Source organism: Bos indicus, chromosome 5 (assembly GCF_029378745.1).
Source record: "Bos indicus isolate NIAB-ARS_2022 breed Sahiwal x Tharparkar chromosome 5, NIAB-ARS_B.indTharparkar_mat_pri_1.0, whole genome shotgun sequence".
Classification (NCBI taxonomy): domain Eukaryota; kingdom Metazoa; phylum Chordata; class Mammalia; order Artiodactyla; family Bovidae; genus Bos; species Bos indicus.
In genome coordinates this window covers 70,305,693-70,331,298 of record NC_091764.1, presented here as the reverse complement: position 1 = coordinate 70,331,298, position 25,606 = coordinate 70,305,693, and the positions used below count along the sequence as shown (strand labels likewise).

At 37.5% G+C, this 25,606-nt stretch overlaps 1 protein-coding gene across 4 annotated transcripts in view; it reads left to right on the top strand.

The window, feature by feature from the left end:
• CRY1 (cryptochrome circadian regulator 1) overlaps window positions 1–25,606 on the top strand; it is a 96,414-nt gene that overhangs the window by 58,497 nt on the left and 12,311 nt on the right. For all 4 annotated transcript variants that reach the window (XM_070789661.1, XM_070789663.1, XM_070789662.1 and 1 more), the window contains exons 2-3: window positions 5,587–5,695; window positions 25,019–25,161. In XM_070789661.1, coding sequence (XP_070645762.1) covers window positions 5,587–5,695; window positions 25,019–25,161 — 252 coding nt within the window. The remainder of the gene's footprint in view (window positions 1–5,586; window positions 5,696–25,018; window positions 25,162–25,606) is intronic.

Below are 25,606 nucleotides of genomic sequence, written 5' to 3'. Positions count from 1 at the left end.
AATTTGAAATCCTTCAGGAGGAGAAGGTGATTTATATGATAGCTATCATGTAACATACAATCTGAAAGTTTCTCTGTGATGAGATACATTATGTCCCTTGAGAGTATATGGGATGGAGAAATCACTTTCATATGGAAGACTGAAAATTAGCAGAAAATAGAGATGGGAATTAGGAAGGTGCTCCAGGCCAAGGGAAGAGCATGGAACAAATTCCAGGAGATTGAATGTGTGTGGGGGAAAGTAGTTTAATTTGGCAGAAGGGAAAGAGGAGTGGCAGAAAAATGAACCTGGAACCCTAAGTTAGTCAAACAAAATAATTTGTTCTTTATTCTATAGGTGAATGAACCTTTGAAGACCTTTTTACAGGAAAGTGTGCCTCAGGAAAATTTGGTATTGGTACAAAGAACTATTTTAAGGCATTGAGCAAATAATACTAACATGAGATAACAAGAAGTAGAATTATTGTAGTAAAGAGGGGACTAAAATTATTGTAGGAATGATGAGACATATAATCATGCTTACTGTGGGTCAGGCACTGTTTTAAGAGCTTCACATACATTAACTTATTTAATTCTCACAACAGTGCTATGATATGGGCCCTATTACTATCTCAGTTTAACAAATGAGGAAATTAGAACTTTCCAGGATTGGTTGAGGGATAGTAATTTGTTGCTATTAATTATTAAATTATAGGACATCTATGCAATGAGATACCATAAACTGTGAAAATTGATGCCATAGAAGTGCTTTGAAAGATGTTCATTATGTGTTAAAACAGGTTTCCATCGGATATAATATTTTTCAATTTTGTTCTACTTTGAAGGAATATATGCTAATTATCAATTTTATACCTTTTATGAAGTTTAAAAAAGTATGTTTCTCTCTTCTTTACCCCCACCCCAAACTTCCTCTCCCCAATAGTTGTTCAGTTGCTTAGTTGTGTCTGACTCTTTGCAACCCCATGGATGCAACATTTGAGGCTTCCCTGTCCTTCACCATCTCCCAGAGTTTCCTCAAACTCAGTGATGCATCCAACCATCTCATCCTCTGTCATAGCCTTCTCCTGCCTTCACTTTTTCCCAGCATCAGGGTCTTTTCTAATGAGTAGGCTCTTGGCATCAGGTGGCCAAAATATTGGAGCTTCAGCTTCAGCATAAGTCCTTCCAATGAGTATTCAGGGTTGATTTCCTTTAGGATTGACTGGTTTGATCTCCTGCAGTCCAGGGGACTCTCAAGAGTCTTCTCCAACACCACAGTTTGAAAACATGAATTCTTTGGTGCTCAGGGTAGCTATTATTAACAGGTTGATGAGTATCCTTGCAGTTATTTTCTTATACACATGTAACAAGTAGATATATGCAAAGTAAATTTTATTTTATCAAAATAATATATGCAGTAGTTTTAAAAGTCGTAGCATAGAAAGGCTTATAACAGAGAAAAGCAACACCATGTGTTCTCCATGCTGCTCTTTTCTTTCCTTCACAATTATTTTCTGAAATACATATTTGAATCTACTGTATCTCTTCAATTTTTATGTTAAGTTACAGTGATATAAACAATAATAGCCATGGAAGGAAAACATATTATGGAAGAAAAAAGCCATCAATAACATCTATTGGAGAAAAACACTATACTGGAATAGAATTTCTATTCCTTTGTTTTATGGAATGCCAAAACAAGGTTAATTTTGGTTGCAAAACTTTTTCCATTGCTTTAGTCCACATCATCCTGTACAACGTTTGTTTGGTTCATAGAGTGTTTATTGAAAAGCGTTAAGAATGCTTATTCAACTGTGAACAAGAAAGGGAAAAATAAGGGACTGGCTAATTATTAACTAGTCGAGGCTTACTACTTCATTTTATAAATTAATCAGGTCCTTTTTTTTTTTCCTTTTCCCATCTTATTATCTGTCATTGACTTACTTGTACTACATGAAAACTTTTCTACCCAAAACGTAGAATGTGGAGAACTCTGCTACTTCCTGTCTGGTCTGGTAGAGAAGATACTGAAACTCACACTACAAAAGAGGTTTGAGGATTATCTCTTCCATGGATTATCTTTCCAGGACATTTTAGTTTTGTACTGTTTGAATTTAAGAAAACTTTAAAATAGCTAGTTCATTCAATTTGTTAATTTTTGATCTGAGTACCTCAGGGTCTAAAAATTATTTTGCCAAGCAAATACAGAAAACTATCTGCTTCCCAGTAAACATTTATCACCAAACATGATGTTATTCGTAGTTATGGATAATTTTATAAAACTTAGATGCTTTTATATTGCTTTAACAACAATAGTCAGCAACAATATTCTCCCCAAAAGATTTACACATTGGTAATGGTGGGTTGGGATCAGTTCAGTTCAGTTGCTCAGTCGTGGATGACTCTTTGCGACCCCATGAACTGCAGCACGCCAGGCCTCCCTGTCCATCACCAACTCCGGGAGCTTACTCAAATTCATGTCCATTGAGTCGGTGATACCATCCAACCATCTCATCCTCTCTCATCCCCTTCTCCTCCCGCCTTCAATCTTTCCCAGTATCAGGGTCTTTTCCAATGAGTCAGCTCTTCACATCAGGTGGCCAGAGTAATGGAGTTTCAGCATCAGTCCTTCCAGTGAATATTCAGGACTGATTTCCTTCAGGATGGACTGGTTGGATCTCCTTGCTGTCCAAGGGACTCTAAAGAGTCTTTTCCAACACCACAGTTCGAAAGCATCAATTCTTCAGCACTCAGTTTTCTTTATAGTCCAACTCTCAAATCCATCTATGACTACTAGAAAAACCATAGCTTCAACTAGACAGACTTTTGTTGGCAAAGTAATATCTCTGCTTTTTAATATGCTGTCTAGGTTGGTCATAACTTTCCTTCCAAGGAGTAAGCGTCTTTTAATTTCATGACTGCAGTCACCATCTGCAGTGATTTTGGAGCCCAGAAAAATAAAGTCTTGACACTGTTTCCATTGTTTCCCCATCTATTTGCCATGAAGTGATGGGACCAGATGCCATGATCTTAGTTATCTGAATGTTGAGCTTTAAGACAACTCTCTCCTCTTTTCACTCTCCTCTTTCACTTTCATCAAGAGGCTCTTTAGTTCTTCTTAGCTTTCTGCCATAAGGGTGGTGTCATCTGCATATCTGAGGCTATTGATATTTCTCCCGGCAATCTTGATTCCAGCCTGTGCTTCATCCAGCCCAGTGTTTCTCATGATGTACTCTGCATATAAGTTAAATAAACAGGGTCACAATATATAGCTTGACATACTCCTTTCCCTATTTGGAACCAGTCTGTTGTTCCATGTCCAGTTCTAACTGTTGCTTCTTGACCTGCATACAGATTTCTCAGGAGGCAGGTCAAGTGGTCTGGTATTCCCATCTCTTTCAGAATTTTCCACAGTTTATTGTGATCCACACAGTCAAAGGCTTTGGTGTAGTCAATAAAGCAGAAGTAGATGTTTGTCTCGAACTGTCTCACTTTTTTGATGATCCAATAGATGTTGGCAATTTGATCCCCGGTTCCTCTGCCTTTTCTAAATCCACCTTGAACATCTGGAAGTTCATGGTTCACATACTGTTGAAGCCTGGCTTGGAGAATTTTGAGCCTTACTTGGCTAGCATGTGAGATGAGTGCAGTTGTGCAGTAGTTTGAGCATTAAGGATGGTGTGTTAGGGAGGTGACTGTAAACAAAGACAAAAAGATTTTGTGTAATATAAATGTGAGTATATAAAGATTTATTTCCTATTTCTTGAAGGACAACTGTTAGACTTCCTAAGGTGAAATGGTGGGATGTCTTTAACAGCCTTGTGAATATAGCACTCTGACTCCCTGTGCCCATAGAGATGATGACTCCTAAGGGGAAGCAATATCAGATTTGACTAGTTATCCTGATGTCACTTGAGAGTCCCTTGGACTGCAAGGAGATCCAACCAGTCCATCCTAAAGGAGATCAGTCCTGGGTGTTCATTGGAAGGAATGATGCTAAAGCTGAAACTCCAGTACTTTGGCCACCTCATGCGAAGAGTTGACTCATTGGAGAAGACTCATGCTGGGAAGGATTGGGAGCAGGAGGAGAAGGGGACGACAGAGTATGAGATGGCTGGATGGCATCACTGACTCAATGGACGTGAGTTTGGGTGAACTCCGGGAGTTGGTGATGGACAGAGAGGCCTGGCATGCTGCGATTCATGGGGTCGCAGAGTCGGACACAACTGAGCAACTGAACTGACTGATGTCACTTAATAACTACATCTGTAGAAAATTAACAAGACTTTCTTGGTGAAATGAAATTGGAATGGGCAAAGAGGAATGGGGATTGGAATGGGCAAAGAAAACAAAATGATCTATTCTGAATAATCTTCTAGAACAGTGCTGTCAAATAGAAATTTCTGCAATGATGGAAGCATTCTTCACTTGTACTGTCCAATATGGTCACTACTAGCCACACATGTGGCTATTGAGAGGCCTTGATATATGGCAAGTGTGACTGAGGAACTGAAATTTTAATTTTAACTAATTTAAATGGCTACACATGCCTAATTTAAGTGGCTACCATGTTGAACAATGCGGTTCTGAAATATGCCTTTCTATTCATTTTAACCACTCCTCCTCATAAGTAGGGCACAGTCATTATTCTGGAAGATATAAGGCCTGTGGAAAAGATGGATAGATATTTAAAATGAAAAACATAAAAGAAGCAGAGTTGGAGAGGAACAGAACAGAGAGAGGAACAGAATCTACATGAAATCTTAGAGAAATTAACATGAGGGAAACCATGAGGTTGAACCTTCCAGGGGTGACATCTATTTTGGATTTGCTCTTGTGGACTGCACCATTTCTTTACAATGGAAGATGCAAAATAAGCAGTCTTCTGCCTCCACCCCAGAATTTCCCCAGGTATCTATTATGCATAGGACTTATTGATGCTAATTTCATTGAAAAAAATGTACAGCTCCACCTTCCTCAGAAACCTTTTATGAAAAAATTAATTTGGTATTCTCTACACTCGGAGAGTTAATGGCACATAATTTAACATCTGTTTATTATTAGATTCTTTATATTAGAAATTTGAAAATGGACTTTACTCCTTCTCTCTCTTAGATGATTACAACATCCCCTAATAAAGGGCTCAAATTCTTATTCACTTGTTCAGAGTGATTAAATAGGATGTTAAAAGTGTTCTTTTTTTCCAAGTCAAAGCTGTCCTAGGTTTTTCAAGGTGGCTTTTCTATACTAACTTGGATTTATTTCACCAAGTTTAAACAATGAAATCAATTCATTTAATTATTTTATTTCTTTATATGATTTTTATGTTTACAAATTAAACTTTACTAACAGTCACTGTTATTTAATGACAGTGATTTAATTTAGGAACTTCATTTAAAAATACTGAGAAACTTGTGCCATAATTTTTAAAACTTGAATGGTTTCTGGAAGCAGTAATTTATACATCATCTAGAAATTAGAAGATGATAAAGAGGTAAAAAAGATGATGAGATGGCATTTCAAATTTTAGAATAGCATGACTTTTTATTACTTTAAATCTTCTAAATATATACTTTGAAGAATTTAAATAATATTTTCCTCTCTCTAGATTTTTGCTTCAATGTCTTGAAGACCTTGATGCCAATCTGCGAAAATTAAACTCTCGTCTGTTTGTGATTCGTGGACAACCAGCAGATGTGTTTCCCCGGCTTTTCAAGGTAATTGAAAAAATCTTTGCATAAAAGAAAAATCTCTTGTCAGAGAAGACACATTTTTGGGGCCGGGTGTAATTTCAATTTTAGTATGGGAAATGTAAAATTTTAAATAAAATACATGTGGATTTTTTTCTTAATGAAAATGTTACACACACAGTGTGAAATCAGACTGTGAAAAAAATGATTAACATTGAAAAGTTAAATCTTTCTTCTACTTTAAACTGCTGGTTCCCCTCTCAGAAGCAACAGCCACTACCACTTTCTTTTGTATGCATTAGAAATAGTCTTTGCATAAATAAGAATGCATATATGTATGTGTATTTATATACATATATTTGTGTGGTTTATGTGTATGTTACTATCCTCTGTTTTTAAAACCAAGATGAGAGCATGCTATGTTATACCATTTTATGCTGTGCTTTATTCACATTAACCATGTATTTTGGATATTGTTCCATGTTACTTTCTCAGTCTTTTAAATGGCTTCATAGTATTCCATTGTGTAGATATGCTATAGTTTCTTTTAAAAAAAATTACTATTGACTTATAATTTTTATTTCAGGTATACAACGTAGTGGTTCAATATTTTTATTGATTACATACCATGCAAAGTTATTACCACTTAGCATAATGTCTTCAAGGTCTTGCCAGTTGCAAATGGCAAGATTTCATTCTTTCTTTTTATGGCTGAGTAATATTGTGTGGGCACAGCAGGGCCTAGAGGAGCTATCCCACATTGAAGGTCAGGAAGGGCGGCAGTGAGGAGATACCCCTCGTCCAAGGTAAGGAGCAATGGCTGCACTTTGCTGGAGCAGCCGTGAAGAGATACCCCACGTCCAAGGTAAGAGAAACGCAAGTAAGACGGTAGGTGTTTCAAGAGGGCATCAGAGGGCAAACACACTGAAACCATACTCACAGAAAACTAGTCAATCTAATCACACTAGGACCACAGCCTTGTCTAACTCAATGAAACTGATCCATGCCCGTGGGGCAACCCAAGACGGGCGGGTCATGGTGGAGAGATCTGACAGACTGCGGTCCACTGGAGAAGGGAATGGCAAACCACTTCAGTATTCTTGCCTTGAGAACCCCATGAACAGTATGAAAAGGCAAAATGATAGGATACTGAAAGAGAAACTCCCCAGGTCAGTAGGTGCCCAATATGCTACTGGAGATCAGTGGAGAAATAACTCCAGAAAGAATGAAGGGATGGATCCAAAGCAAAAACAATACCCAGCTGTGGATGTGACTGGTGATAGAAGCAAGGTCCAATGCTGTAAAGAGCAATATTGCACAGGAACCTGGAATGTCAGGTCCATGAATCAAGGCAAATTGGAAGTGGTCAAACAAGAGATGGCAAGAGTGAATGTCGACATTCTAGGAATCAGCGAACTGAAATGGACTGGAATGGGTGAATTTAACTCAGATGACCATTATATCTACTATTGCGGGCAGGAATCCCTCAGAAGAAATGGAGTGGCCATCATGGTCAACAAAAGAGTCCGAAATGCAGTACTTGGACGCAATCTCAAAAATGACAGAATGATCTCTGTTCATTTCCAAGGCAAACCATTCAATATCACAGTAATCCAAGTCTATGCCCCAACCAGTAACGCTGAAGAAGCTGAAGTTGAATGGTTCTATGAAGCCCTACAAGACCTTTTAGAACTAACACCCAAAAAAGATGTCCTTTTCACTGTAGGGGACTGGAATGCAAAAGTAGGAAGTCAAGAAACACCTGGAGTAACAGGCAAATTTGGCCTTGGACTAGGGAATGAAGCAGGGCAAAGACTAATAGAGTTTTGCCAAGAAAATGCACTGGTCATAACAAACACCCTCTTCCAACAACACAAGAGAAGACTGTATACATGGACATCACCAGATGGTCAACACCGAAATCAGATTGATTATATTCTTTGCAGCCAAAGATGGAGAAGCTCCATACAGTCAGCAAAAACAAGACCAGGAGCTGACTGTGGCTCAGACCATGAACTCCTTATTGCCAAATTCAGACTTAAATTGAAGAGCGTAGGGAAAACCACTAGACCATTCAGGTATGACCTAAATCAAATCCCTTATGATTATACAGTGGAAGTGAGAAACAGATTTAAGAGCCTAGATCTGATAGATAGAGTGCCTGATGAGCTATGGAATGAGGTTCGTGACATTGTACAGGAGACAGGGATCAAGACCATTCCCATAGAAAAGAAATGCAAAAAAGCAAAATGGCTGTCTGAGGAGGCCTTACAAATAGCTGTGAAAAGAAGAGAAGCGAAAACCAAAGCAGAAAAGAAAAGATATAAACATCTGAATGCAGAGTTCCAAAGAATAGCAAGAAGAGATAAGAAAGCCTTCTTCAGCGATCAATGCAAAGAAATAGAGGAAAACAACAGAATGGGAAAGACTAGGGATCTCTTCAAGAAAATCAGAGATACCAAAGGAACATTCATGCAAAGATGAGCTCGATAAAGGACAGAAATGGTATGGACCTAATAGAAGCAGAAGATACTAAGAAGAGATGGCAAGAATACACCGAAGAACTGTACAAAAAAGATCTTCACGACCCAGATAATCACGATGGTGTGATCATTCACCTAGAGCCAGACATCCTGGAATGTGAAGTCAAGTGGGCCTTAGAAAGCATCACTACGAACAAAGCTAGTGGAGGTGATGGAATTCCAGTTGAGCTATTTCAAATCGTGAAAGATGATGCTGTGAAAATGCTGCACTCAATATGCCAGCAAATTTGGAAAACTCAGCAGTGGCCACAGGATGGGAAAAGGTCCGTTTTCATTCCAATCCCAAAGAAAGGCAATGCCAAAGAATGCTCAAACTACCGCACAGTTGCACTCATCTCACATGCTAGTAAAGTAATGCTCAAAATTCTCCAAGCCAGGCTTCAGCAATATGTGAACCGTGAACTTCCTGATGTTCAATCTGGTTTTAGAAAAGGCAGAGGAACCAGAGATCAAATTGCCAACATCTGCTGGATCATCGAAAAAGCAAGTGAGTTCCAGAAAACCATCTATTTCTGCTTTATTGACTATGCCAAAGCCTTTGACTGTGTGGATCACAATAAACTGTGGAAAATTCTGAAAGAGATGGGAATACCAGACCACCTGACCTCCCTCTTGAGAAATTTGTATGCAGGTCAGGAAGCAACAGTTAGAACTGGACATGGAACAACAGACTGGTTCCAAATAGGAAAAGGAGTACGTCAAGGCTGTATATTGTCACCCTGCTTATTTAACTTATATGCAGAGTACATCATGAGAAACTCTGGACTGGAAGAAACAAACTGGAATCAAGATTGCTGGGAGAAATACCAATAACCTCAGATATGCAGATGACACCACCCTTATGGCAGAAAGTGAAGAGGAACTCAAAAGCCTCTTGATGAAAGTGAAAGTGGAGAGTGAAAAAGTTGGCTTAAAGCTCAACATTCAGAAAACGAAGATCATGGCATCCAGTCCCACCACTTCATGGGAAATAGATGGGGAAACAGTGGAAACAGTGTCAGACTTTATTTTTCTGGCTCCAGAATCACTACATATGGTGACTGCAGCCATGAAATTAAAAGACACTTACTCCTTGGAAGGAAAGTTATGACCAACCTAGATAGCATATTGAAAAGCAGAGACATTACTTTGCCAACAAAGGTTTGTCTAGTCAAGGCTATGGTTTTTCCTGTGGTCATGTATGGATGTGAGAGTTGGACTGTGAAGAAGGCTGAGCGCCGAAGAATTGATACTTTTGAACTGTGGTGTTGGAGAAGACTCTTGAGAGTGCCTTGGACTGCAAGGAGATCCAACCAATCCATTCTGAAGGAGATCAGCCCTGGGATTTCTTTGGAAGGAATGATGCTAAAGCTGAAACTCCAGTACTTTGGCCACCTCATGTGAAGAGTTGACTCATTGGAAAAGACTGTGATGCTGGGAGGGATTGGGGGCAGGAGGAGAAGGGGACGACAGAGGATGAGATGGCTGGATGACATCACTGACTCGATGGACGTGAGTCTCAGTGAACTCCGGGAGTTGGTGATGGACAGGGAGGCCTGGCGTGCTGCGATTCATGGGGTCACAAAGAGTCGGACTCGACTGAGCGACTATTCTGATCTGAATATTTCTGTGTGTGTGTGTGTGTGTGTGTGTGTGTGTGTAAATCATTATTCAGCTGTTGGCAGGCACTTAGGTTGCTTCCATATATTGGCTATTGTAAATAATGCTGATTTTAGGTACATACATCTTTTTGAATTAGTGTTTTTGTTTTCTTCAGATAAATACTGGGAGTAGAGTTGTTGGATCATATGATCCGTATTCTATTTTTTATTTTTTGAGGGTATCATTTCTTTCACTAGCTTTCTAGTGAACATTTACTTGTTTTTCCACAGGCCTTTTGCTAATTCAAGTTATGCTGTCAGTGAATGTCCTTGTTCAAATATACATGTCTTTACTCACATTTGCTAGTACATTTGTGGATAACTCTTGTAAGACTTTCTGAGTCAAAGGACTGTAACAATTGACATGCTAGAAAACTGTAATTTTTTTTAATTTGGTAGAATCTTAAAGATCTCCTAATCATATTTCCCCCCCTTTTGTCCACATGAAAAATTTAGTCCTAAAGAGATTAAATGAGCTGACCAAGGTCATAAAAGTAGCTCATGGAAGTGCTCAGGCTGAGTTTCCTGGCTTAGTTCATCCCTTCCTATTTACTGCAGTTAGAATTCCTAATGTATATCTGTTTTTTTTCTTACAACAGTTTGATTCATCAAATTTTTATAATAGCATTGTTTCTATTTTGAATGCAGAAGAGAATAGTTCCTTTTCCTGAGTGAAAATATCCCCAATTCTGGGAACTCAATTAACACTACCTTGCCTTTTTTCATCAGCATGAAAGAAATTTTTAACGTTTAGGATATGACTAATGCAACAGTTGTGGCTAGTGAAAATTTATTTTACTGAAGTTTTCTTACTACTATAGCTTCTTGTTGCTAAGTCACTTCAGTCGTGTCCGACTTTGTTTGACCCCATAGACGGCAGCCCACCAGGCTCCCCCGTCCCTGGGATTCTCCAGGCAAGAACACTGGAGTGGGTTGCCATTTCCTTCTCCAATGCATGAAAGTGAAAAGTGAAAGGGAAGTCGCTCAGTCATGTCCAACTCTTCGCGACCCCATGGACTGCAGCCCACCAGGCTCCTCCATCCATGGGATTTTCTAGGCAGGAGTACTGGAGTGGGGTACCATTGCCTTCTCCGACTATAGCTTCTTAGAGTCAGAATTTAACCTAGTTACATGCAAGAGCTCTGAGAAGAAAGTATATCAGGAACAGTGGTAATAGTTGATCAGCAACTCATATGTATAAAGTATATGTGAATATCTGCTTCAACTTTATATAAATCCATGTATTATAAGTAAATTGAATCTTGAGTATTTTTAAGTACCTTTAAAATAACAAAACATTTATTTACATGCTTTGACAAAAATGGTTTAAGTAAGCAAGTCTTTTGTGCTCTTTATTTTGAGCTTTCTTCTGCCTAAAATAGCATATTATTGGATCAGACTATCTTCTGAATTTAGATGCTGTGCTTCCTGTCTTGTTACTTTGACAGCGAGGCAGTGGTTTCTACAAAGGCCATAAAATATAGATACATGAATATATATTACTGTACCTAGAGTGCTTATTATTTGATTCTGATATAGTCCATATAAAATATATTTTATGAAAACTTTCAGATTTATTTAATATGTCAGAACCATAGAGGAAGTTAATAATTCTTTTTATTGTATTGTTTTTATTTTTACTGTTTTTGTTTAGAGGTACTGTATGCATGTATTGCAGAAATGAGCCCAAGAGTGTGTACAATAAAAAGGGGGTCTCCTCATTGCTGACCCTTACACCCCCAGTTTTTCTGAGGAGGAAGATTCTTTTGTCAGTAACTAGCTGACTCATTTGCATTATTGTCTCTGGTTTTATTATTCTAGTACAGCAAATAGAACTTTTAATGGGTAAGTAATTCAGCTTCTTCCCACATTGGAGATAAAACTGATTTAGATCTGATAACAGTGCCTTTAATTTATTGGGATGGTGACAGTGATTTTAGTACTGATGTCTCCTCTAGTGTACACCCTCTCTATAGCATTCATTCGTTTTATTCTGTTTATACTGAATATATTTAGGAATGGGGCCAGAGCATTTTTGAAAACATATATTTACACACACCTGTATCTGATAAACTTGTTTTTTCTTATATGTTTTCTACTTAGAATTTTTCTGTTAAATTCTACTTAATGTAAGCTGACAAGATGGCTTTTTAAAAAACTTCTTGTATTTTTTTCATGTTCTACTTAGGGAATGATAAACTTAGCAGACACTAGCCTAGGCAAAACTTGAATGACACTATTAATCATAGGTGTCTTACATAAATTATTATTACTATGCAGTTAAATCTTATATTGTCTACATTTGGTGCCAAACTGATAAGATGTTAAGATAGTGCATATTCTAGGGCCTGCAGAAACTTTTTATCAAGAGTTTAAAGTATTGGTGTAAAAAATTCTCATTATATCCAAGAAACAAGAGACATGTGTCTAAGTCTTTATAGATGGACACATTGAGGCATAATAAAATATTTTGTTCAAAATCACAGGATAAATCAAAGAAGAATATATAAAGCCACTAACGTTGTTCAGTCACTAAGTCATGTCTGACTGTTTGCAACCCTGTGGACTGGGTTAGTGTTAGGGTAGCACGCCAGGCTTTCCTGTCCTTCACTGTCTCCTGGAGTTTGCTCAGATTCATGTCCATTGAGTCAATGATGCTATATAACCATCTCATCCTCTGCCACTAACATTTCACATGCCTAAATTTATATTATGCTTTTTGAGTCATTTTGGATTCTTTGGATTCTTTGTTATTTTCATGGTACATGCTCATTTGAATAGGATATTTCATTTGTCAGATATTGCATGAGTGCCTGCTGTGTATAGATGGCAGTGTTCAAGGTGCTGGGGACATAATGGTGAACCAAAGAGAAAATTCCTACCTTCACAGATCTTACACTGTATTGGGAAAGAGACCAGTAATAAAATAAATATGCAATGTCAGGTGATGGTAGATGCTAAAAGTAAATGTGGGAAAGAAAGTCCCAAGGTGAGGGAAGGATAATTAATTTATATGGAGTCATAGAAGGCCTCACTGATGTGGTGACATGTGAGCAAATGTATGAAGAGACTGAGCCATGCAGATATCTGGGGTGTGATATATTGAATCCACAAAATTTTGCAACTTGTTCATCAAAGGGTAGATTTTTTTTCCCTCACTCCCTTAAATTTGGGTTGGCCTTATATGTTGTTTTGACTTAGTGCCAAAGGAGATGGCAAGTTCCAAATCCTAGGCCTCAGGCGACCTTGCGGTTTCTACCTTTGCCCACTGGAATGCTCCTTGTACTGGGTAAGAACTGGGCTAGAATGTCAAATTGTGGAAGACCACCTGTAGAGAGGGGCTTCCCAGGTGACTCAGTGGTATAGAATCTGCCTGCCAGTGCAAGAGATGCAGGTTCAATCTGTGGGTCAGGAAGATATCCTGGAGTAGGAAATTACAACCTCCTCCAGTATTCTTGCCTTGGAAGTCTCATGGAGAGAGGAACCTAATGGGCTACAGTTCATGGGGTTGCAAAGAGTCAGGCACGACTGAGCAACTGAGCATGTACACACATATAAAGAGAATGGGCCAACCAGCAGCCAGCACCAAGGCCTGAAATGTATGAGAGAGATCATTTAGATCATCTGGTACCAGCCAAGCTGCCCACTGATTGCAGGCACATGAGTAAGCCCAGATGAGACCAACAGAAGAACCATCTAGTTAACTGAGAGACTTGCAGAATTATTCAGTTGTTTTAAGCTACTGAGTAACTGCAACATGGGGAAAGAGTGTCGCAGGCAGAGGGAGCCGCAGTTACAGAGGCCCTGATGTAGATGTGGGCCATGACTTGTTTAGGAACAGCAAGGAGGCCAGTGTGCTCTAGCCAGAGCACAGTGAGCAAAAATAAGAGGGTCAGAGAGATTGCAGGAGCCAGATCATAGGATTTTACCATGTTTTATGGCTTTTACTCTGAGTGAAATGGGATGCCACGGGAGATCACTGAGTAGAGGAGTGACAAATTTCACTTACATTTTGAAAGAATCACTCTGGCTGTAGAGAACAGAAGTTGAATGGAAATGCTGTAAAGATGTAAGCAGAAGGGTCAATTAGGAGGCCAAGGCAATTATATAGAAACACGATGATGGTGACTAGGACTAGAATGGCAGTAGGAGTGTTGAGAAATGGTAGGATTTTAAATATATTTTTTAAATAGAGGCTATAGAGTTTGTGGTGTTAGAGAGTCAAGGATAGCTTCTAGGTTTTTAGCCTGGGCAAGTGACCCAGTGGTTTGCCATTCAGCAAGATGAGGAAGACTCTAGGAGGAACAACTTGGGGGAAAAATTAGGAGTTCATTTTTTTTTAACATTTTAAGTTTGAGATGGCTTTTAGACATATGACTGTGTTTGTTGAGTGTCATTCAACTCCAGAGCTCAGGGGAGAAGTCTGCAGTAAATTTAGGAACCTTAAATATAAATTCTATTTAAAACCCTGAGACTAGATTTATTTAATAAAAGAAGGGGCAATGGATGGATGGGCAGAAATTTTAGACCTTTACCTTCATTATATTTTGGTTATTTTGTGAATTAACATTTTTTAAAGTAATTATACTACTTTAAATGCCTTCTCCAAGGAAGTTTGTGATTTATAACTTTGTTTTGCTATAAAATTTTATGTTTCTTATTTTCACAATATTACTTGTGAATTAATATTTTACAATATTACTGTTTAAGAACTTTACATCATTTAATGGTCCATATTATGCCTTCTGAATGGTTAAACAAATAATTGTGATGCACAAAAACAGATAGGAAACTTAGTGCTTAAAATTGTGAAGTGACTACTTACTTATTTCACATGAAAATATGTTAATATTTAATATTTAATGTTAATAAAATATAACAATCTTATTGTTATATTTACTGTTGAAACGCAAAGGTTAACCATGTGTTGCTTGAAATAAAACATATGCTGGGACTTCCCTGGTGGTCCAGTGGCTAAGACTCCACACTCACAATGCAGGGGGCCTGGGTTCAGTACCTGGTAAGGGAACTAGATCCCACGTGCTGCATCCAAAGATCCTGCTTGCTGCAACTAAGTCACAGTGCAGACAAATAAATAAATAAATATTAAAAAATAAAAAATAAAACCAGTGCTGAAGAGTAGATAGAGACTTCCACTTCTGGTTAAGATGTGCAGAGTTGCAGTAGACCATTCACTCCTGTCTTAATAATGTGAAGAAAGTGAATATGCCATAGTATCATAGATTTTTTGTTTGTTTGTTTTTAACCTATTAGAGAGTTAATGACACAAATAAACCTAATAAATTAAGTTCCATTAGAGGATGAGCCTTTCATGGGAAAGAAGATACCCAAGGCTACACCCCTGGAATCACAGCAGGAAGAGAAGGGAATTTACCATAGTTGAGAGTAAAGAGAAACTCATTGAAATTTTACCAAAGTCTTTGTGGTAATATGTGTGCTGACATGGCACATTAGAATTCCAAGAAGCCCTAGTCACAGAGCAAGTTTGTACCCACTCCCCAGTACTTTTCTTCAGTGTATTCATGGAGCACCAGTGGCAGCATGCCAAAGGCTGGAGTGAAGCAGAAGGGTTGAGAGGGATCCTTCTTAAGTGCACTAGGAATTCACGTACTGCAAAGGAGCTGTTCCCTGAAGCTGGCAACAGGACATCAGTGTAGAAAGATGCCTCCAGAGGTGCAGAATATTAGGGGACAGGGTTGGAACACAAAGAGAAGTCCTCAGCAAGCAAAGCTGCTGGGTAGACAGCAAAGCAAAGAGAAATGTCATATAGTTTGTAAAGCTAGTGCCCAAACTATAAAGCAGAGAGAGACAGCTGGAGTCTTGTTACTACTCAGATCTTAAGCCCTGTTGAAGAAAAATCTGAATCCTGCCTTCAAAATATTTGAAGCCAGTGGTGAATGAAATTTAAGGAAAGCAGCAACAAAGCCCAGACCCAGCTCACAGACTCCATCAATTCAACCTCTATCAGTCAGAGCAAAGACTATGTACTTTTCTAGAGATAAATATTGTTTATTCTGTCTCTAATCTTTTATACCATTGCCTGTTATATGATCACAAATTCTGAGACACATGAAGAAGCAAGTATATGTTAACTTGCAATCAAGTAAAGAAAAACAGAAACAGTCCCACAGTTGATGTGGATCTTGGAATTAGAATTAAAAAGGACTTTACAATTGTTATTCTGTAGATAGTGGGGGTCTGACAAAGGTCTACGTAGTCAAAGCTATGGTTTTTCCAGTAGTCATGAACAGGTGTGAAAGTTGGACCATAAAGAAGGCTGAGCGCCAAAGAATTGATGCTTTCGAACTGTGTTGTTGGAGAAGATTTTTGAGAGTCCCTTGGACTGCAAGGAGATCAAACCAGTCAATCCTAAAGGAAATCAACTCTGAGTATTCATTAGAAGGACTGATGCTGAAGTTCCAATACCTGATATGGAGAACCGACTCATTAGAAAAGACTCTGGTGCTAGGAAAGATTGAAGGCAGGAGGAGCAGGGGATGATAGAGGATGAGCTGCTTGGATGGCATCACTGACTCAATGGACATGAGTTTGAGCAAACTCCGGGACATGGTGAAGGACAGGGAGACGGTGTGCTGCAGTTCACGGATCGCAAAGAATTAGACATGTCTGAGCTACTAAACAACAACAAGGATGGTAGTAGAGAATCTAGTCGAGGTGAAAAATGATTTGAAGAGGTGGTAGTTTATTTTTTTTAATTTTTTTTTATTTTTTTAATTTTATTTTATTTTTAAACTTTACATAATTGTATTAGTTTTGCCAAATATCAAAATGAATCCATCACAGGTATACATGTGCTCCCCATCCTGAACCCTCCTCCCTCCCCATACCATCCCTCTGGGTCGTCCCAGTGCACTAGCCCCAAGCATCCTGTGTACGAGACAGCAAAAGAGGTGGTAATTTAATACAGAAATGGAAAATATTAAAAAGGACCAAACAAAATCTTAGAACTGAAACATACTATCAAAATGAAAAATTCATTAATTGGATTCATTAATTGGATATCTGGATTGAACAGAGCAGACAAAAAGATCAGTAAACTTGAAGACAGTCAGTATCCCAGCTGAAGCACAAAGAGAAGGAAGATTTTTTAAAAAGGGGAATAGGGTGTTTGAGGTCTCTGGAACAATAGTAAATGGCCTAACATATCTGTAATTATAGACCTAGAGAAAAGAGGGAAAGAGAGATTGGGACAGAAAAAAGATTTGAAGAGATAATTGAGTTTCCAAAATTGATGGAAGGTATCAACCTACAGTGCCAAGAAGCTCAACAGACCCCAAACAACATAAATATAAAGGAAATCACATCTTGTCATGTCATATACTCGATTAACTGAAAACCAAAGATGGAAAATTTTATAAGCAGCCAGAGGATAAAAGATATGTTCAGGGAACCATGATAATAGTGTTCAGTATTTTCTTACAGAATGGAATGGCAGCTTTAAAAAACTAGAAATAGCCCTGTTTACTTAGCAAAAACATTCATTTTTTTAAAAAAAGAGAAGGCACAATGAAGGCATTTTTAGACACAAAAAAGCAGAAATAGTTTTTTCCATCATATCTATACTATAAAAAATACTAATATTAAAGGAAATTCTGCTAGGTGAAAGAAAATAATTCTAGGCTAAAGACAGGATCTTCAGGAAAGAAAAAAAAGCACTAAATACATGGGTAAATATAAAAGACCTCTTTTTTCATTATTTTTAGCTATGTACATTCATATGTCCTATTTTTGGAAGACCATTGACAGATTAAACCAACTAATATTGATAAATTGTAGGGAATAATACCAGTATCTTGGGACTTGACACACATGTTAAATAAAATCTATTGCAGGATCACATAAGGTAGGAAAAAGGTAAATGAAAGTATATGTAAATTTTTAACAGCATTCAATTGTAATATATTATTTGAAGGTAGACTATAATAACAGTATACTGTGATCTAAGTAGCACAAAAAGCTATTTCTAAAAAGTTAATAGAGGAATTTTAAATGGAATTCTAAAAATATCTCTCATTCAAATAAAGGCAGATAGGGGGCAGAGAGGGCTTTCCAGGTAGTGCTAGTGGTAAAGGATTCACCTGCCAATGCAGGAGACTCAGGAGACATGGGTTCAGTCCCTGGGTTTGGAAAATCCTCATGAGTAGGAAATCCCAATCCAGTATTCTTGCTGGAAAACCCCATGGACCGAGGAACCTGGAGGACTACAATCCACGGGGCTACAGAATCTGACATGACTGGGCAACTGAGCGCAAGGGAGCACAGAGGAGTAAATGAAAAGATGGACAAAAGGAAAGCTTACCAACATGGTAAAATTAAGCACAGCTATATCAATAAGTTATATTAAATGTAAATAGTCTATATTAAACTCTTCATTTAAAGACAGTTTATCAGAGACTTCCCTGGTGGTCTTAGCCCTTTGGCAGGCTTCTTCCCTATAGGGATGGTTGTTTCTGAGGCAGCACACCTCATTCACAATGAGGTGTGAATCTCAGCAGGGGAAGAAAGAAAACTTTCTTAATTCATTGCTTAATTATTTTCCCTTCATTTAGAGGTGGTAGCTGCTTAGAACAGTACTATCCAACAGACATGTGTAATTTAAAATTTTCTAACATGTATATTTTAAAAAGTAAGAAAAATGTGAAGTTAATTTTTAAGATATATTTTATTTAACATAGTATATCTAAAATACTATCTTTTCAATATAAAATCATTATAAAACCACTATACTGTTTTAACCTTTTTTATATTAATATGAAGTCTTTGAAATCCAGAGTATATTTTATGCTTAGTTGCTAAGTCGCTTCAGTTGTGTCCGACTCTGTGCAACCCCATAGACTGCAGCCCACCAGGCTCCCCCATCCCTGGGATTCTCCAGGCAAGAACACTGGAGTGGGTTGCCATTTTCTTCTCCAATGCATGAAAGTGAAAAGTGAAAGTGAAGTCGCTCAGTCGTGTCTGACTCCTAGCAACCCCATGGACTGCAGCCTACCAGGCTCCTCTGTCCATGGGATTTGCCAGGCAAGAGTACTGGAATGGGTTGCCATGGATTGGCTGGGTTCCAAAAGTAGCCAGATCGAAGCTTTGTAAGGGCATGGATTTATGTCCAACTTGGAACAAAGACTGTCCAGTCTGTGCATGCCTTCCAAGCTATTGTCCTTACACACATCAGTGAATGTCAGTTCAAGAAACTGCACAGCCACCACAGCTGAAGCCCTGAACCATGGCAACCACAGGCAGGCCAGGCTGACAGAGGGCACAGGGCCACCTAGGATGTCTCTGTTCCAACTAGCCACATTTCAAGTGCTCAGAAGCTGCTTCTGTGGCTAGTGGTTATCTACTGTATTGGACAGTATAGCCTTCACTCTTCTTCTACTCCTTACCATTGTTGACCACCTTTTACTTGCTGACAGTTCTTCAGATTAAATTTTCCCTGTTCAAATTACTAATGTGGTTTCTGTCACCTGATTAAACTCTGAGTCAGAGTTCAGTTTTCTTTTGAAAAGATTAATAAAATTGATAAACTCTTACCAGTACTGATCAGGGCCCAAAAGGGAGAAAACACAAATTACCTTTATCAAGAATAAAAAAGGGGACATCACTAAATTGTCTCTAAACTTTAAAAACATAAAGGATATTATATAAATGTCATAATGTCAATATAAACTAGAGAACATAACATCAATATAAACGAAAGAACCAAAGAGCCTCTTGATGGAAGTGAAAGAGGAGAGTGAAAAAGTTGGCTTAAAACTAAACATTTAGAAAACTAAGATCATGGCATCCAGTCCTATCACTTCATGGCAAATAGATGGGGAAACAAAGGAAACAGTGACGGACTTTGTTTTTTTGGACTCCAAAATCACTGCAGATGGTGACTGCAGCCATGAAATTAAAAGATTCTTGCTCCTTGAAAGAAAAGCTATGACCAACCTAGACAGCATATTAAAAAGCAGAGACATTACTATGGCAACAAAGATCTGTCTATTTGAAGCTATGGACATGAGTTTGAGTAAGCTCTGGGAGTTGGTGATGGACAGGGAAGCCTGGTGTGCTGTGGTCCATGGGGTCTCAAAGAGTCAGACATGACTGAGCGACTGAAGTGAACTGAATGTCAATATATTATACAACTAAGATGAAATGAAAAATACTCTTGACAAGTGCAACTTCTTAAAATTTCAGAAGAAAAAAGAAAAATTGAATAGCCCTCTCTTTACAAAACTGAATTTATAATCAAAAACCTTCCAATAAATAAAACTCCAGGTCCCACCAGATGGCTTTACTTATTCCATCACCTATTTAAGAAAGAAATAATGCCAGTCTTATAATACTCTTCCAGGAAACAGGATAATATTGGGAACTCTGAACTTGTTTATGAGGGCAGCATAACTCTGATACCAAAATCTGATGAAGAACTTTCAAGAAAGAAAAAAAGTATAGCCAAGTGTCCCCCATAAACACAAACTGAGATATCCTTAACATATTAACAAAGAGAATTTAACAATATTTTAAAATAATACTTCATCATGATCAATGGAGTTTATTTCAGGAATACAAAGTTGGTTCAACATTATGAAATAATAAATTAATATATCCTATTAGTAAAGGAAAAGGTATTATTATTTCAGTGATAAAGAAAAGCATTTGACAGTAGTCAATACCCATTTGTAATGTTTTAGAAACCTTTATGCAAACTAGCAATAGAAAATTGCTGAATATCAACTTGGTAAAGGCTATCCACAGTTCTTCTCATCAGGTGGTCAAAGTAGTGGAGTTTCAGCCTCAGCATCAGTCCTTCCAATGAACATTCAGGACTGATTTCCTTCAGGATGGACTGGCTGGATCTCCTTGCAGTCCAAGGGACTCTCAAGAGTCTTCTCCAACACCACAGTTCAAGAGCATCAATTCTTCAGTACTCAGCTGTCTTTATAGTCCAACTCTCACATCCATACATGACTACTGGAAAAACCATATCCTTTCCAGTATTTATTTGTAGACATTTAATGATGGCCATTTTAACCAGCAAAATCAGTGTGAGGTGGTACCTCATTGTAGTTTAGATTTAGATTTGTATTTCTCTAATAACAATGTTGAGCATCTTTTCATGTACCTATTGGCCATTTATATTACTTCTTTGGAGAAATGTCTGTTTAAGTCTTCTGCCAATTTTTTAATTGCGTTGTTTGTTTTTTCTTATATTGAGTTATATGAGCTGTTAGTATATTTTGGAAATTAAGCCCTTGTCGAATGTATAATTTGCAAAATTTTCTCCCACTCTGTAGATTGTTTTTTCATTTTGTTTATGGTTTCCTTTGCTGTGCAAAAGGTTGTAAGTTTGATTAGGTCCCATTTGTTTACTTTTGTTTTTATTTCAATTGCCTGGGAAGACTGTGTGGGTTATATTTTTACATTTAGTTTTCTGACTTATATTTCCCTTCCTCTTCAAAAAGGGAAAAGGGGAGGGACTATTACTGTCTTGTTTTAAGCTCCAGCATTTACTAACCAAAAACTAAAAAATTGTCAAGAAAAATCATAGAATTAAATTACAGACTACTTAGTAAGTGACATATGTGACAAAGTTTGTCATTAAAAATAAGGAGTGTACAAATCCATAAGAGAATTAATTGCAGTAGAAACCTAAGCAAACATAAGCTGCAATTCATAAAGAAAAAAATATACAAATAGCTAGTAACAACAGTAATAACAGCTGTCATTCATTGAGGACTTAATTATGTATTATGTACTCAATAATTTACATTGTTTTTGCCCAGTTGCTAAGTCGTGTCCAACTCTATAACCCAATGAACTGCAGCATGCCAGCCTTCCCCGTCTTTCACTGTTTGCCGGAGCTTGCTCAAACTCATGTCCACTGAGTTGGTGGTGCCATCCAACCATCTCATCCTTTGTCGCCCTCTTCTCTTGCCCTCAATCTTTCCCAGCATCACCATCTTTTCTCTTCCAAATAATTTACATACATTGTCTTATTTAATCTTTTTTCAATTTAATCTTTTCACAACAACAACAAAATGTTATTTTTTTCATTTTACCCTAATAAACACATAGTGTTTGTTATATACTAGGTACTCTCTAAGTACTCTACTTACATGCTACCCATTTTAAGATAAGGAAACAACAGGCATGGAAGGTTTAGAAATTTGCACAGATAGTTGAACCAGTCTTCGAACTTGAGAAGTTTGACTTTAGATCCTTTGTTTTTTAACTACCACTCTATACCGCCTCTCACTATAAAACAAAGAAATATAATGCTTTCTTTCCTATTCTCATTTTAATTTCACTTTTAAATTTCAAAAACAGTACATGATTTTACTTAACAAATATGAACAATACAACATTGTATAAAATAAAAAATAATTATTTATATTCCTAAATTCTACCCTGCAAAGATAACAGCTATTGACAACTTTGTATGCATTTTCCAAGACTTTCAAGAAATGAAAAAATTTTAAATACTATTTTCTTGTGTATGCTATGTGTTTATATTAGTGGTTTTTAAAATACTGGTGTACTACTATTGAGAGTGTAAATTGGTGCAGGATATCTGGTGGAAAATTTGGCAGTATCTATCAAAATTTTAAATATAATTTATTGTATCCATTAATTGTGTTTCAAAACATTACTTCTAGAAAAATGAGACAAACGTCCCAAAATGTTTAAGATTTATGTATAAAGATGTATACTGAAAGGTTTATAATACAATTTTTTAAAAAACTCACTATTGGAAATAGCCCTTGTTGAGAAACCTATATATACAAGTCAGGAAGCAACAGTTAGAACTGGACATGGAACGACAGACTGGTTCCAAATAGGAAAAGGAGTATGTCAAGGCTGTATATTGTCACCCTGCTTATTTAACTTATATGCAGAGTACATCATGAGAAACACTGGGCTGGAAGAAGCACAAGCTGGAATCAAGATTGCCGGGAGAAATATCAATAACCTCAGATATGCAGATGACACCACCCTTATAGCAGAAAGTGAAGAGGAACTAAAAAGCCTCTTGATGAAAGTGAAAGAGAGTGAAAAAGTTGGCTTAAAGCTCAACATTCAGAAGACGAAGATCATGGCATCTGGTCCCATCACTTCATGGGAAATAGATGGGGAAACAGTGGAAACAGTGTCAGACTTTATTTTTTGGGGCTCCCAAATCACTGCAGATGGTGATTGCAGCCATGAAATTAAAAGACGCTTACTCCTTGGAAGGAAAGTTATGACCAACCTAGATAGCATATTCAAAAGCAGAGACATTACTTTGCCAACAGAGGTCCGTCTAGTCGAGGCTATGGTTTTTCCAGTGGTCATGTATGGATGTGAGAGTTGGACTATGAAGAAAGCTGAGCACCGAAGAATTGATGCTTTTGAGCTGTGGTATTGGAGAAGACTCTTGAGAGTTCCTTGGACTGCAAGGAGATCCAGCGAGTCCATCCTAAAGGAGATCAGTCCTGGGTGTTCGTTGGAAGGACTGATGCTAAGGCTGAAACTCCAGTACTTTGGCCACCTCATGCGAAGACTTGACTCATTGGAAAAGACCCTGATGGTGGGAGGGATTGGGGGCAGGAGAAGGGGACAACAGAGTATGAGATGGCTGGATGGCATCACCGACTCAATGGACATGAGTTTGGGTAAACTCCGGGAGTTGGTGATGGACAGGGAGGCCTGGCGTGCTGTGATTCATGGGGTCGCAAAGAGTCGGACACGACTGAGCGACTGAACTGAACTGAACTGAATCTATACAGGTTTGGAGAAGTACAACTTGTAACTATATAATCAGTTAAGTAATGGTAGAATGACAGGTGAAGTTTTTTATTTGTAAGGTATATCGGAATAGATTTTGGAATTAAAAAAAGAGTAAAACTTTACTACCCACCCCCCCCGCCCCCGGGAAATCACTTAATTCCCTTAAGTCACAGTCTCTTCACTGAAAGTGATTATAAGAAGGTTTACAGGACTTATTAATATAGCACCTGGCACTCAATATCTGCTCTTGTTATAAGTGTGTTATATTTTCAACATTTAACATTTTGTGATAATCAGAAGTAAAACACTGTAAAACAATACCTCAGCAGAGCAGCTTGTACCACATTAACTGTCAAAGGTTTATATTAATAGTAGTTAGGACATGGAAGTAACCTAAATGTCCATCAACAGATAAATGGATAAAGAAAATGTGGTACATATATACAATGGAATATTGCTAAGCCTTAAAAAGGAACAAAATTGGGTCATATGTGGTGATGGGGATGAATCTAGAATGTCATGGAGTGAAGTCAGAAAGTGTAAGCCAAATATCATATATTAATGCGTATATGCATTAATCTGGAAAAATGTTACTAAGGAACCTATTTGCGGGGCAGGAATAGAGACACAGACATGGAGAATGGACTTATGGACAGAAGGTGGGAAGGAGGGATTGGAATGAATTGAGAGAGTAGCATTGAGATGTACACACCACCATGTGTAAAACCAGTAGCTAATGGGAAGCTGCTTTATACAGGGAGCTCAGCTCAGTACTCTGTGATGACCTAGACTGGTAGGATAAGGGAGTGGATGGAACGGAGACACAAGAAGGAGGGGTATAGCTGATTCATGTGCTTGTACCGCAGAAAATAACACAACACTGTAAAGCAATTATACTCCAATTAAAAAAAAAAGAACCAAGTCTTAGAATCAGTAGACATAAAATCAGGTATTACGGCTCTCTCTGAACTTGGACAAATTCTTGAATTTTCAAAATAATCTTATCTGCAAAATGGAGTTAACAACCAAAATGCCAAACTCTGAGGACTATTTTGAGTAACGAATGAGATAATGTAAGTGTAAATTATTTGAACAAGTGCTATACAAACGCATTTAATGTAGGAAGCTTAGATTAAGCATATTGCTAGATTGTATAGTGCCTAACATAATGCCTGAAATCTAGTGAGTATGCATTTCTGATTTACGTAATTTTGAATTTATAAATTGTGCATTTTCTTTCTGTATATTCAAAGTAGTATAACCATTTAATATGTAGAGTTGGAGCTTTTCACTTTTTTCCAGCCTGTGTTGTTATAGTAGAAAAAATAATCATTAAAATTTATGTATGTTTTTGCTCCTTTCTCTTACTTTAGGAATGGAACATTACTAAACTTTCAATTGAATATGATTCTGAGCCCTTTGGAAAGGAACGAGATGCAGCTATTAAGAAACTGGCTACTGAAGCTGGAGTAGAAGTAATTGTACGAATTTCACACACATTATATGATCTAGACAAGTAAGATTTTTTAATACACATAACATAATATTTGTCATTTTAACCATTTTGAAGTGTACATTTAAGTGGTCTTGAGTACAAAGACAATGTATTGTGGGACTTAAGTTGAAAAGTGAAAATAAAAACATGCATAATAGAATTGTAGAGAATTAAATTAACTCAAACCTGTAGCATTTTATTTAACTTCTGTAATTTTTGTTTACCCAAAGACAGATGCCAAAATTACAGACCTAAGTGCATAAGATAAAAATACTCAGAATTTCAGTTCCAAAACTATTAAAAGAATCACAAAATTATCTTTGACTGTTCTAGCTCAGCCTACTAACTTGCCATTCTGGGCTCTCAGCAATATTAATTTTATAGTTTATATGATACATAGCCATCAAGTACCTTGGTATATTTTACATGCTTGTCATAAATTATTTTATGTGTGTATATCTAGTCT